This window comes from Rattus norvegicus, chromosome 10 (genome assembly GCF_036323735.1).
Source record: "Rattus norvegicus strain BN/NHsdMcwi chromosome 10, GRCr8, whole genome shotgun sequence".
NCBI classification, from domain to species: Eukaryota; Metazoa; Chordata; class Mammalia; order Rodentia; family Muridae; genus Rattus; species Rattus norvegicus.
Window position 1 is genome coordinate 86,191,567 of NC_086028.1, and position 11,945 is coordinate 86,203,511.

Below are 11,945 nucleotides of genomic sequence, written 5' to 3' on the forward strand. Positions count from 1 at the left end.
TGTGGGGCGGGGGGGAGACATGAGTACGTGTGTCTACTCTAAACCAGACAAAGGCATGTCCAAGATTAGCATCTTGCAGGGGAGCCGTTTCCAGGTTGGATCCAAAGAATGGCTGCCCTGTCCCTGGTCCCCAGCTTGTCTGTCTGCCTGTTCCTTGGAGATAGGGTGGTTTCCGAGTACTAATGAGGTTACCTTGCACCCAGGAATCTAACTTCACAAAAGAGGCCTTGTGAACACTTTTGGGACACTCAGTTGGAGACAATGGGGGAGGGGATGGTTGCTAATTAGGGGCTGAAGTAGCAGCCTGAGAACCACTGTCCGTGGTGAGTGTAGAGAGGGTACCTGTGTGGCATGCTCCCTCACCCCCACTAATTCTGGGGGTCCATCAGATTCCAGGGCCTTTTCCTTCATGGAAACAGCTCTTGACCTCTCCCGCCTCCCACAGCTCGCCTCTTCTTTTGTCCCTTTTACCAAATTCCTCCATGGACAGTCTTGGAGACTTACTATGGGCAACGGGTGAGAGGGCAGCCAAGCCTGGTCTTTAGGAGAGTAGATGACAAAGAGTAGACGTCTCCTGGGCCAGCAGAGACGACCGTCATCATCTTACTCTGCCATCTCCAGGATTGAATAGGGCGTGAGTGGTCAAGGACTCAAGCCACCTCCAGGCCAGGTTTGCCTTCAGGGTCCTGTTATGAAGCTCTTGGTGTAGATTAGTCCTGCATGGGTGCAGGGATAGCTGTGTGCCTAGGATGTGACACCATTTTCTTAAGTTTATTTTTAGATTTTTATGTGCGAGTGCTTTGCCTGTGAGTATGGCTCTATGTTGTGTGTGTGCCTGATGCCTGTGAATGCCAAAGGAGGGTTTTGGAACCTAAGGAACTGTAGTTATGGATCATTGTGAGCTACCGTGTGGGCACTGGGAACCAAGATTGGGTCCTCTGCAAAAAGGCAGTAAGCGCTCTTAATGGAGCCATCTTTCCTCCATGTCTCCTCCTTCAAGGAACACACAAACCTGGGTGGGGTGACTCCTAAGCCTAAGAATAGTTCAATGCAGGGGAGGAACTACTCAGGCACCAGCAAAGATTAGACAGGCACTTTCTTTTGGGTGGGGCAGGGTGGTCCCTCAAAGGCTTTGCCTGAAAAGTAGCTTCCATTAGGTAGGTAAGGGGACAGACTATGCCTGAGAAGGGACAATGTTGATGAGCGAAGGCTTAGATGATACAGTACTTAGTGCTTAGCTCCCAAGGGATGGGGTGTGGGCATCATAGTTTCTATGGAGCTAAAGGGAGAGTAAGCTAAAGGGCTGGAGAGATGGCCCAGTGGTTAAAAACATGGACTGCTCTTCCTGAGTTCTGTTCTCAGCAACCGTTTTACATGGTGGTTCACAACCATCTGCAATGGCTCTTTTCTGTTATGTCAGAAGAGAGCTCCAGTATACTCACGTCCATAAAATAAATAATTTTTTTTAAAAAAGGCTGATGCAGGACTGGCTAGGGAGGAGGGGAAACTGGAAGCTGGATACTGATCTAGATGGGAGGAGTTTAGGGTCTTGGCCTTGTGGCTTAGTTTCCTCACTGCTGTGGACACTGTCTCTTCAGGTAGCTCTAACGCTCCTTCCTGCTGTGACATTTTGTGTCTTGAAGGATAGCGATCCTCCTTTCTCATCATGGAAGTGATCTGTGCAGACCAGGCCAGGAAGGAGCCCAGTACTGAGAAGCTGGCAACAGTTATTCACCTTCAAGCTGTGCTTGGCACGGGAGGGAAGAGGGTATCTGTCTGCTTGGTTATGAAAACCATAGTGGGACTCCAGGGGCTCCTCTAGTCTCACAATCTTGGGACGAAGCTGAAGCCGGCGTGTAGAATAAGTGAAGGCCCTGGAGCTCGGCATAGAGAGGGAATGGAGGGGCCTTGCTGGGGACCCCAGACAGCAGCTGAAGCAGTGTGCAGAGGACCCCACATGGCATTCCCAAAACAGGGTCCATTGTATGGGTAAGAGTTTTATTTGAAGGCCCAGAGGAATGGTTCAGCAGTCAAGTACTTGATGTTTTCACAGAGGACCTGGGTTTGGTTCCCAGCAGACACATAGCAGCTCTCAACTGCCAGAAACTCCAGTTCCAGAGAATTTTTTTTTTTTTTTTGGTTCTTTTTTTCGGAGCTGGGGACCGAACCCAGGGCCTTGCGCTTCCTAGGTAAGCGCTCTACCACTGAGCTAAATCCCCAGCCCCCAGAGAATTTAATATCCTCTTCTGGCCTCTGTCATTCACATACACATGGTGCACATACACACATGCAGGCGCATACACACACACACACACACACACACACGCACGCACATAAACATAACATAAACACATTAATTTTTAAAAAAATTTATTTGGGACTTGATCCAGGGAACAGAGTGATAGAGTGGGCAAGGGAGAGAGGATGGAGGGATGGGAGGAGAGCTGGTAGGAAGAGTATTAAACACTGGACGACTGTGGGCCATAGCCTCAGCCTTTCGGGAGGTTTTGCAAGACACAGCCTAGACCACGAGACAACGAGGCTGTGGTTTCTTCATCTGCTCCCGGAGCACTGCCTATACTTTCAGCCCTTGCTGTACCTTGGCCAAGCACATGAGAAGGGCTGCAACACAGAGAAGCCACCAGCAGCCTCAGGCAGGAGAGGCTGATGGGAGACCGTCGATGGGTTCAGCTGTATCCATCTTAAAACTGGCCAATGAGTCTAGGGCCTCCCTAAGGCCCAAAGGCTCTGATGGGCCAATATTATGTGACGTCTGGCCCAGGACTCAACATCCAGAGATATCCCAGAGGAAAGAGTGAGGCAGCAGGAGGGAAGCTGCCTTGGTTAGGGTATCACCCTCTTCTGCAGGAGCTGGGCCAGGTGCCTGAGCCTGAGGACCCGAGGCATTTCAGGACAGGAAGAGGAGGGGCAGGCTGCTAGTGCTTCCCGAAGTACTCTGAAGCTTCCTGGCCTCACCAGATGGACTTTGGCAGGACCCACGCTGCCCCAGAACCGCAAGGACTTGTACCGAGGGGAGGCTTCCTGAAGGCAGTGGTCAAGCTAAGGGCAGAACAGTGAGGCGAGGCCATGATGCGATGTGGTGGCAGTGTACCGGACATGCACGATCATATCCAGGGCCACGTGCACTTAGGATTTTGGTGTGGAAATGTGTGTTGTGGGGCCCATGCTCCCTTCTCAGATTCTCTGAAGGGGCTCCCCATCCCCAAGACCCACCCCGGTTCCCTTAACTCTCTCATCTCCACGGCAACTAGGGGCTTGTAGAACAAAAGAGATTTAGAATCAGACCCAGGTCTCATCATTTACCTTGTCTCGATTTTCCTCCGACAGATTCCTCAAGCCCCTCAGCTCCACAAACACTTCGTAGTGTGGGGCGGATCCCTCATAGGAGTCTGGGGATAAAGCCATTGGGATACAGGCTTCCTGAGGGAAAGGAGGCTGCGAGAGCCAGCAGCCTGCAGCCTCACTTCTTCCCTCTTCTTTTTTTTTTTTTTTCTTCTTTTTTTCAGAGCTGGGGACCGAACCCAGGGCCTTGAGCTTGGTAGGCAAGCGCTCTACCACTGAGCTAAATCCCCAACCCCACTTCTTCCCTCTTCTAAGGTTCGCAGCAGGAAGAAATGATTCTTGGTGGGGAGCAGCAAATGGAGGGGAATCTAGAACCGACTCCTAAATATGAGACAGGTCAGGAAAGAAAAGGGGCGGAGACAGTAGGGATGGAAGTCAGATAAAGAGAGGGACTTTCTTTAGGAACAGTGGGGAAGGGTGAGGTTTATCTCCTTCCTAGATGTCTCTGGTCAAGGGTGAACATGGGTCGGGGGATAGCCAGACCCAAGACATGGAGGTAGGAACTGGAGGAGATGCTTACCCAGAATGTGGCTCTCCACACAGACATGGTCCAACAGCTTGGCCCCTGGCCACTGCCCCACTGCTTGGGCCAAAGCCACAGAGAATACATTCTCATCAGTAACTTCTCCTCGAACACTCAGGGTCTGTCCCAGCCTGAAGGAAGAAGGAAGAGGGAGTGGGCTCAAGGCACAGGGACAGCCCCTCATTGTCCCCAGGGGGGGTCACCTACCTGCAGGTGAACCTGACCACAGGACACTGATTGTAGGTGCCAATCACCTGTACCACGTCACCCAGGCGGCACCTAAGGAGTGGGTTGAGAGGAAGAGTGGGCTTTTGTCCCCTCCCAAAGCCAGGGTTCTTATCAGAGGTGAGAAGGGCCAGTAGAGGATCACCTGGTCAGGCTGGTGCTGTCAGTCAGGACCAACTCATACTTTTCCTCCCTTCGGACATCAGTAAGAAGGAGAGTGGAGGCTGCCTCCTCTTGGGTTCCTTCCTTGATTGGAAGCAGCTCAATAAAGGGGACTCCAGGGGACAGAAGATAGGATCCTTGGGGTTGCTCTGGCCACAGGTTTAGGGCCATCACCCCTATAGAGAGCAAAACAATCTTCTTGTCAACCTCGTGGAGCATTCCTTTCTGCCACACAACAGCAGAAAGTAATACCTCACTCTGGACAACAGGGTCAGTTCCTTTAAGCATCTGGCCCTCCTGATGCAGTCTTTCTGCTCCCCCCCCCCTCGCCCTCGGTCCAGCCTGCTCTCTCCTGGTCAGGCAGTGGTTCTAGAAGAGATCAGGGCTGGAAGCAAATCCTGGTACCACGTGAGTCTGTGTGAGATGTTATTTCTCAGTGAACCCTGGCATGCTCAGCTGTTAGTCAGCGCTGGTAACTCGTACCATTCCAGGCACTGAGGAGAACTGAAGGTTAAGTGGACGTGGTTCAATGCATGGTAGCTAGCTGTGTGACGTCTCCCTCCCAGCCCCATCTGCATCCAATCCCCGCATCAAGCTGACCTCCAGAGGCAGCATAAGCAGGAGAGAAGAAGGCTAGCCCTTGGCACCACAGGACCCTAAGGGCAGCCACAGCTTCTGCCTGTCCTCCTGCGTCCAGAGTCACCACCACCTGCAGCTTTGGCCAGAGCCGGAGGGCCAATCCTCGGGGTCCCTGCTCTAGGGCCTCCTGCAGCTCAGCTGCTCGTCTGGGGAGCTTCCCTAGGCTCCCAGATGCTATGACCTCAGCCAGTTCTTCACCATCAGCCTCCAAGCCCACAAAGACATCCAGGAGCTCCACTGCAGTCCTTGCCTCAAGTACCCTCAGCCCCGGGGATATCAACGCCTCCAGCAGCAGGGTCCGGGCATCCTTGGCTCCAATGGGACTTACCCGGCCCAGGGCATGCCCGAGCCAGGGGACAGAATAGGGCCATGGGGATGTAGGGGTCACACAGGCAGTACTTCCTGGAGCCAGCACTTCTGGATAGGCCTTGTTTAAGGTCATTAGACCCAGCAGGGTGGCCTGGAGGGAGATAGGAGGGACTGTCATTCAGACTTTAGAACCAGACCCCAGCTACCACAGTGGGCCTCCTTTGTACATCCATTTGTGAGTGTCTGCTGTTGTGGGGTGGAGGTACCTATTTACCTGCAAAGAGGCATCTCCATGGTACTGGGGTAAGGTAGGGGGCAGGAGCTTCTCTTCACTTTCTTTCTGCTGGGTGTGGCTGGTTTTTGTCAGTGGAAGATTCCGGAAGGTGGTCATGTCTGTAGACAACCCCCCCCCCCCCCAAAGAAACAAAACAAAAACAAACTCCTCAGGAAGTGAGAAGACTGTGGAGAGCCTTGAGAAAGGGTCTGGGAAGTGGGGTGAAGGCTAGAGCAGGGCCCAGCAAAGGAAAACCCATCTTAACAGGAGTTGGGTATGGGCCCCGGTAGGTCTCTGCGCTAGGCCACATCATATTGGTGGTATTTGGGTTCTAGAGTCTGGCTGTCTTGTGGGTCATCTCCTCTCATTGGGTCACCTCCCCCAGGTGCCAGAAACACACCTGTGTTCTCCCTGGGGAGACAGCAGGAACCCTGGGCTTCCTTCAGACACCCCATGAGGGCCTGCTGCTGGCTCTGGCTCACGTTCAGTGTGCTCTGTTCTAGTTTCCGCCGCTGCCAGGCGGCTGCCCAGCTCAGCACCACGCAAGCCACCCGGTGCTGGAGACTGATCAGCCAGCATGGTCTGGCACCCGGAGATCTCTGCTGGCAGAGCATGGCCAGCAGGGGCAGGAGCGGCAGCAGAAACAGCAGCCACAGCACAGGCATCTCCAAGTATCTCCTGGGAGAAGGATGGAACAGAATGGAGCTTGAGGGGGATAACCAAGTCTTCCCACACACTCCGCTGCACACAGAAAACAGAGGAAGGAAGACAGTGGGGGGAAGCCAGGGCCCCGCTGGTCAGGTGATATGGAAGAGAGACTCTCGAGACTCGGGCATCCTAGCTACTGAGCTGGAAGCACAGCTCCCACAGCTCCTCCCTCGGAAGCATGAGAGAGGGCTGGGCACGAAGTATAACATTTTTACCCACTCCCAAGTGACTTTGCTTCCTCTCCGGATCTTCCCTGCCCTGGTCCCCTTTCCCCTTAGAGCCCTGGGGACATATATGCACCTGTCACAGCCCACTTCTGCCTACTTTCAGCACCCCAGACCCCTCAGGGTCCCACAGTGCATCTGGTTTCTGTGTGCCGTAGTCCTGAAAGTTGAAGTGATGACTTTAAAAGGCAGGGCTTGGACAGGAAATCCGGCCTGATTGGGCGGACCTAGGAGCCGGGGGAGGAGTGTTCTTAAAGGAACAGATCACCTAAAGGGCTACAGGTTGAGTTGCTGGCTCAGGTTGGCAGATGAGGGAGTTAAGGCCAGGGTAGCATGATAGTCAAGAAAGTGTGTGTGGAAAGAGTGCTTGCTTTCCCATCCAGGAGCAGGCTCAGATTTGAGAACTACTAAAAACCACAGCTGTGGAGGTGTGGTTGTGCGCACCAGTTGTTCCAGCCCTAGGGGATGTGTCCGAAAGAGGGCAAGGTCACCCACAGCTACATAATATGTTCAAGGTCAGCCTGAGCTACACGTCTTAAACAAACAAGAGAACCCATTCTACAGAATGCATCTGGAATCCCTGCATTTGGGAGAGGCTTGGGAAGAGGAATGGCTCCACTAAAAGTTGGAGGCCAGCCTGGGCTACATAGCCAGGTGCTGCCTTACAGACCTTGTGGTGCATACTTTTAATCTCAACACTCGGAGGCAGAGATAGAAGGACCTCTATGTGTTTGAGGCCAGCCTGATCTACACAGTAAGTTCCAGGACAATCAGGGCTATACAGAGAGTCCCTGCATCAAATAAATAAAAGAATGAATAACGAAACAAACAGCTATTCAAAGTTGTCCCCTGTCTGTAAACCTCCACAAAGTTAGAGAAAATGACTTTCACCTAGGTGGTGACTTTAAATTCGAATGTAGTATGTGTCACAATCTGCTAAGAAACCTCCAAGACAGACAGATGGCGACCCACCCTCCTACACAGACAAGCCAATATAGTTATCCAATGGCCAGTCCTTAAGTAAGATGCCTTACAGAACTGTTTCTCCTATGTGGTTCCATCAAATTGTGACTGAATACATTGACTTCATCTCAAAAACCCAACCCAAACCAAATAAATTAATTAAAAAAAAGTCAAAGCACACTTGAAATATTTCTTTTACTTTTTGAAAATTTTTAATGGTTCTTTGTGATTTCACATCATTGCCCTACCCTGCCCTCCAGTCTCTTATTTTATTTTAACTGCATGGATATTTTACCTGCATGCGTGTCTGTGTGAGGGTCTTAGGTCCCCTGGAACTGGAGCTACAGTTTGTGAGCTGTTATGTGGTTGCTGGGAATTGAACATCGGAAGAGCAGCCACTGTTCTTAACCACTGAGCCATCTCTCCAGCCCTGAAATATTTCTTTTTATTTTATTTTTTTAAAGATTTATTTATTTATTGTATATATAAGTACACTGTCGCTGTCTTCAGGCTCACTGGGACAGGGCATCGGATCCCATTACATATGGTTGTGAACCACCATGTGGTTGCTGGAAATTGAACTCAGGACCTCTGGAAGAGCAGTCAGTGCTCTTAACCGCTGAGCATCTCTCCAGCCCAATATTTCTTTTTTTTTTTTTTTTTTTGGTTATTTTTTTTGGAGCTGGGGACCGAACCCAGGGCCTTGCGCTTCCTAAGCAAGCGCTCTACCACTGAGCTAAATCCCCAACCCCCCAATATTTCTTTTTATTAAGTGTGTGTGTGTTTCCATGCGTGCAGTTGCGCGTAGAAACCAGAAGAAGGTTTAAAATCTGCTGGAGCTGGAGTCGCGTGGGTTCTGAGCCACCCAACAGGGATGAAAGAAGGCGTGGCCTTCTGGAATGGCAGCAGTAAGTGCTCTTGATTGTCGAGACAGCTCTCTAGCAACCCCCTAAAACAAAGGCCATGTATTTGTTTATTCATTTCTTTATGATTTGAAAAGCAGACTGCCTTGGGGTTTTATTGCTGTGAAGAGATACATCATGACCACAGCGACTCTCATAAAGCAAACTCTTGAATTGGGGCTGGCTTCCAGTGTACCATCATCATGGCCGAAAGCATGGTAACATGCAGGCAGATATGGTGCTGGAGAGGTAGCTGAGAGCCTTACATCCTGATTGACAGCCAGCAGGAAGAGAGAGCAACACTGGGCCTCATTTGAAACCTCAAAGCCCACACCCCCAGCGACACACTTCCTTCAACAAGGCCACACCTCCTGATAGGCCACTCCCCATGAGTCTATGGGGGCCATTTTCATCCACTACAGGCATGTTAAGAGTTTTGGACACCTGACCACTTTATACCCACCTTCAAATGAGCACAATAGCTACTTGTCTATCCTTGACCCGGAATTGGTCCTCTTCTATAACAGAAGGTCGATTTCTTCAACCCAGTATCATTCAAGAGGTACACACTTGGAGCTGTGAGGGAGGAAGGAAACACCCAGAGAGCAAGCCAGATAAACCCAATCAAACCTTGGTGATCAATATGATGACAGATGTCTTAGCTAGATCGTCCCCACATCAGCTTTTTCTTTTTAGTAACAGATTTATTAGATATAATCCACACACTACATGAGTCACCCATTGAGTGTGTGATTCAATGTGTTCAGGATCTCCACGGGTCCAGGCGACTAATGCCAAGTCAACTTTAGAGCATTGTCAGCATGCCCAACTCTGCATCTGCCAGGTGTGGTGGCGCATACCTTTGATCCCAGAACTCAGAAAGCAGAGGCAGGTGGATCTTGGTGAGTTCAAGCCAGCCTGGTCTACAAAGCCAGTTCCAGGATAACCAGGGCTACTTAGAACCTGTCTTAAAGAAACAACACAAAACCTGTGGGTATCAGTTCTTTTTTTTTTTTTTTTCGGAGCTGGGGATCGAACACAGGGCCTTGCACTTCCTAGGTAAGCGCTCTACCACTGAGCTAAATCCCCAGCCCCCCGTGTGCTTCTTCAGAAAACATTTTTGTCAACTGACCCATCTCTCTGGCTTCTCAGTTTTTTGTTTGTTTGTTTTGTTGTTGTTTCTGAGACACATTTTCTCTGTTTAGCCCTGGCTGTCCTGGAACTCACTCCGTAGTCCCAGCTGGCTTTGAACTCAGAGAGCCACCTGCCTCTGCCTCCTGAGTGTTGGGCTAAAATACACGCCCAGTCACCCAGCTCCATTTCTATTTTTAATTGTGTTGATACTCAAATAGACTGTCTTATGCTAAGCTCTCTCTGGATTACAGAGATAAATCTGACTTTGTGGTGGTGCACAGTTCCTTTTATATGCTGATGTGTTTCTTTTTGTGTCTTTTTATATTTATATAACAGTTCCCTTTATATGTTGACGGATATAATCTGCTAGCCTGCATTCAGGATGTTTGTGTCCATATTCATGAGTCATGTTGGTCTTGTGATGTCTTGCTCTGGCTCCGGCATTTAGGACAATGCTGGTTCTATAGCATGATCTGGAAAGTGTCCATGCTTACACTTCCCTCAGCACACAATAAGCCCAGAAAGTTTGTAGGGGCTCGAGAGATGGCTCAGTGGTTAAGAGTGCTTGCTGCGTTTGTAGAGGATGCTGGCTCGGTTCCCCTTTGGTTCCGGGAGATCTGATGCCTTCTTCTGCCAGCACAGAGCTCATACAGTCCCCTTAAACACATGAACGCAAGACTCTCATAGACATAAAATTAAATATTTAAAAAACATGTTAATTATTGTGGTGTATGTATGTGTGTATGCATGATGTGTCCTCCAGCCTCTGGTGCCCAGAACCAAGCTTGGGTCTCCTGGTCCTGGAATGGAGAGACAGAAGAACAGCGAGACAGCCCCAAGCTAAAACATTGTGTACTTGAGAGCAGCTGCAAGGGAGTAACCATTTCCAACAGAGGTTACCATAGTTCATCCCGTGGTAGAAAAAAACACTACATTTTCCAGCAGGAAGCCAGAAGCTCAGACACGGATGGAGAAAAAGGTCAATCAGGAACTCAATTTGACTGTTTCAACTTCCCCACTTCATCTCTGCGGCTGTTTCTAAGCCTCCAGTTTGATGGTGTTCCCTCTGGTGGCTCTCCCAATCAGACTACTCTCCTCCTCTGTGCTAGATGTTATAAACTGGTGTGACATTTGCTATGTATCTGCAGCTTGCTATAAATGCCTTTACTTTTTTTTTTTTTTTTTGGTTCTTTTTTTCGGAGCTGGGGACCGAACCCAGGGCCTTGCGCTTCCTAGGTAAGCGCTCTACCACTGAGCTAAATCCCCAGCCCTTACTTTTTGATCACTACGTACTTAATACATCTATTCGAAACCCCAAGTACGGCTATTGTAGCTAGATATTACGGAACACAGGGTGTCTACCTCAGAATGGCTTCAAACATAACACTTCTGATCTTCCTGCCTCCGCCTACCAAATGCTGGCGTTAGAAGCCTCCACCACCACAGATGGTTATGCATTTCTGGGAATCAGACATGGAGCTGCGTGCATGCTAGGCAAGCACTCTGCCAACCAAGCTACATCCACAGCACACGACGAGCTCAACATTGTTCCCTCCACCTTTCATGCTGGCTGTGCTCCCCTGTCACCAAGCCATGCTCTCCCCCAGTCACTGAGCCATGCTCTCTTCCAATCACTGAGCCATGCTCTCCCCTGTCACCAAGCCATGCTGTCCCCCAGTCACTGAGCCATGCTCTCCCCTGTCACCAAGCCATGCTGTCCCCCAGTCACTGAGCCATGCTCTCCCCTGTCACCAAGCCATGCTGTCCCCCAGTCACTGAGCCATGCTCTCCCCTGTCACCAAGCCATGCTGTCCCCCAGTCACTGAGCCATGCTCTCCCCTGTCACCAAGCCATGCTGTTCCCCAGTCACTGAGCCATGCTCCCTCCCAGTCACTGAGCCATGCTCTCCCCCAGTCACCAAGCCATGCTCTACCCAGTCACTGAGCCATGCTACCCACCCTGTCACCCCATGATAAGCTTCTGCCTCAGACAAAAAGTCTTTTGCTTTACCTCTTGTGCTAAGATTTGAACTCAAAAGTCCCCGACCACTGAGCCCTTAGAGACTCTTATTGCCTTTTTTTTTCTTTTGAGCCTCAAACTTGGGATAAGTCTAGCTAGAGTCCAATTATCTTTCAATGTTGTCTATTAGGTTTGTGACTATGCTTCAGACCTATGGCTGGGGGTTCCAGATGACACCAGCTTCTCTTGCTTAGAATGGTCTCACAGCTTCCTTGTGGCTTGTTCTGCCTCCTTCTAAGCCGTATTCAGTGGGGCTACTGTAGGAATTTTTCTTTTCTTACTAAACATTTATCTATCTATCTGTCTATCTGTCCATCCATCCATCCATCCATCATCCATCCATCCATCCATTTTTGGGTACGAGTATTTGTCTACATGGGTGTTCCTGTATCAAATGTGTGCCTGGTGCCCATGGAGGCCGGAAGAGGGTACTGGATCCCCTGGAACTGGAGCTACAGATGGTTGGTTGTAAGCCGCCATGTGTGTGCTGGGGACTGAAT

General features: G+C 50.3%; 1 protein-coding gene across 1 annotated transcript; it reads right to left on the reverse strand.

Annotated features, from left to right (window-relative positions):
- Nucleotides 1–2,353: 2,353 nt before the first annotated feature.
- Nucleotides 2,354–6,575, reverse strand: Ghdc (GH3 domain containing). The gene is made up of 9 exons (NM_001191651.1): nucleotides 6,504–6,575; nucleotides 5,896–6,173; nucleotides 5,496–5,614; nucleotides 4,874–5,372; nucleotides 4,257–4,449; nucleotides 4,094–4,165; nucleotides 3,884–4,017; nucleotides 3,325–3,410; nucleotides 2,354–3,060 (listed from the first exon to the last, which is right to left on the reverse strand). The coding sequence occupies exons 2-9, from the start codon at nucleotides 6,158–6,160 to the stop codon at nucleotides 2,845–2,847; spliced, it is 1,584 nt and encodes a 527-aa protein (NP_001178580.1). The 5' UTR covers nucleotides 6,161–6,173; nucleotides 6,504–6,575; the 3' UTR covers nucleotides 2,354–2,844.
- Between the last annotated feature and the right edge of the window lie 5,370 nt (nucleotides 6,576–11,945).

Bases quoted from the DNA above. Each gene is read 5' to 3' on its own strand.
- Ghdc (NM_001191651.1), bottom strand. From the start codon at position 6,160: ATGCCTGTGCTGTGGCTGCTGTTTCTGCTGCCGCTCCTGCCCCTGCTG. The intron at 4,450-4,873 runs GTCAGCTTGATG...TGCTCTCTATAG, and splicing joins TGCTTATGCTGCCTCTGGAG to GGGTGATGGCCCTAAACCTG. The intron at 3,411-3,883 runs GTAAGCATCTCC...CTTTATCCCCAG, and splicing joins TGTGGAGAGCCACATTCTGG to ACTCCTATGAGGGATCCGCC.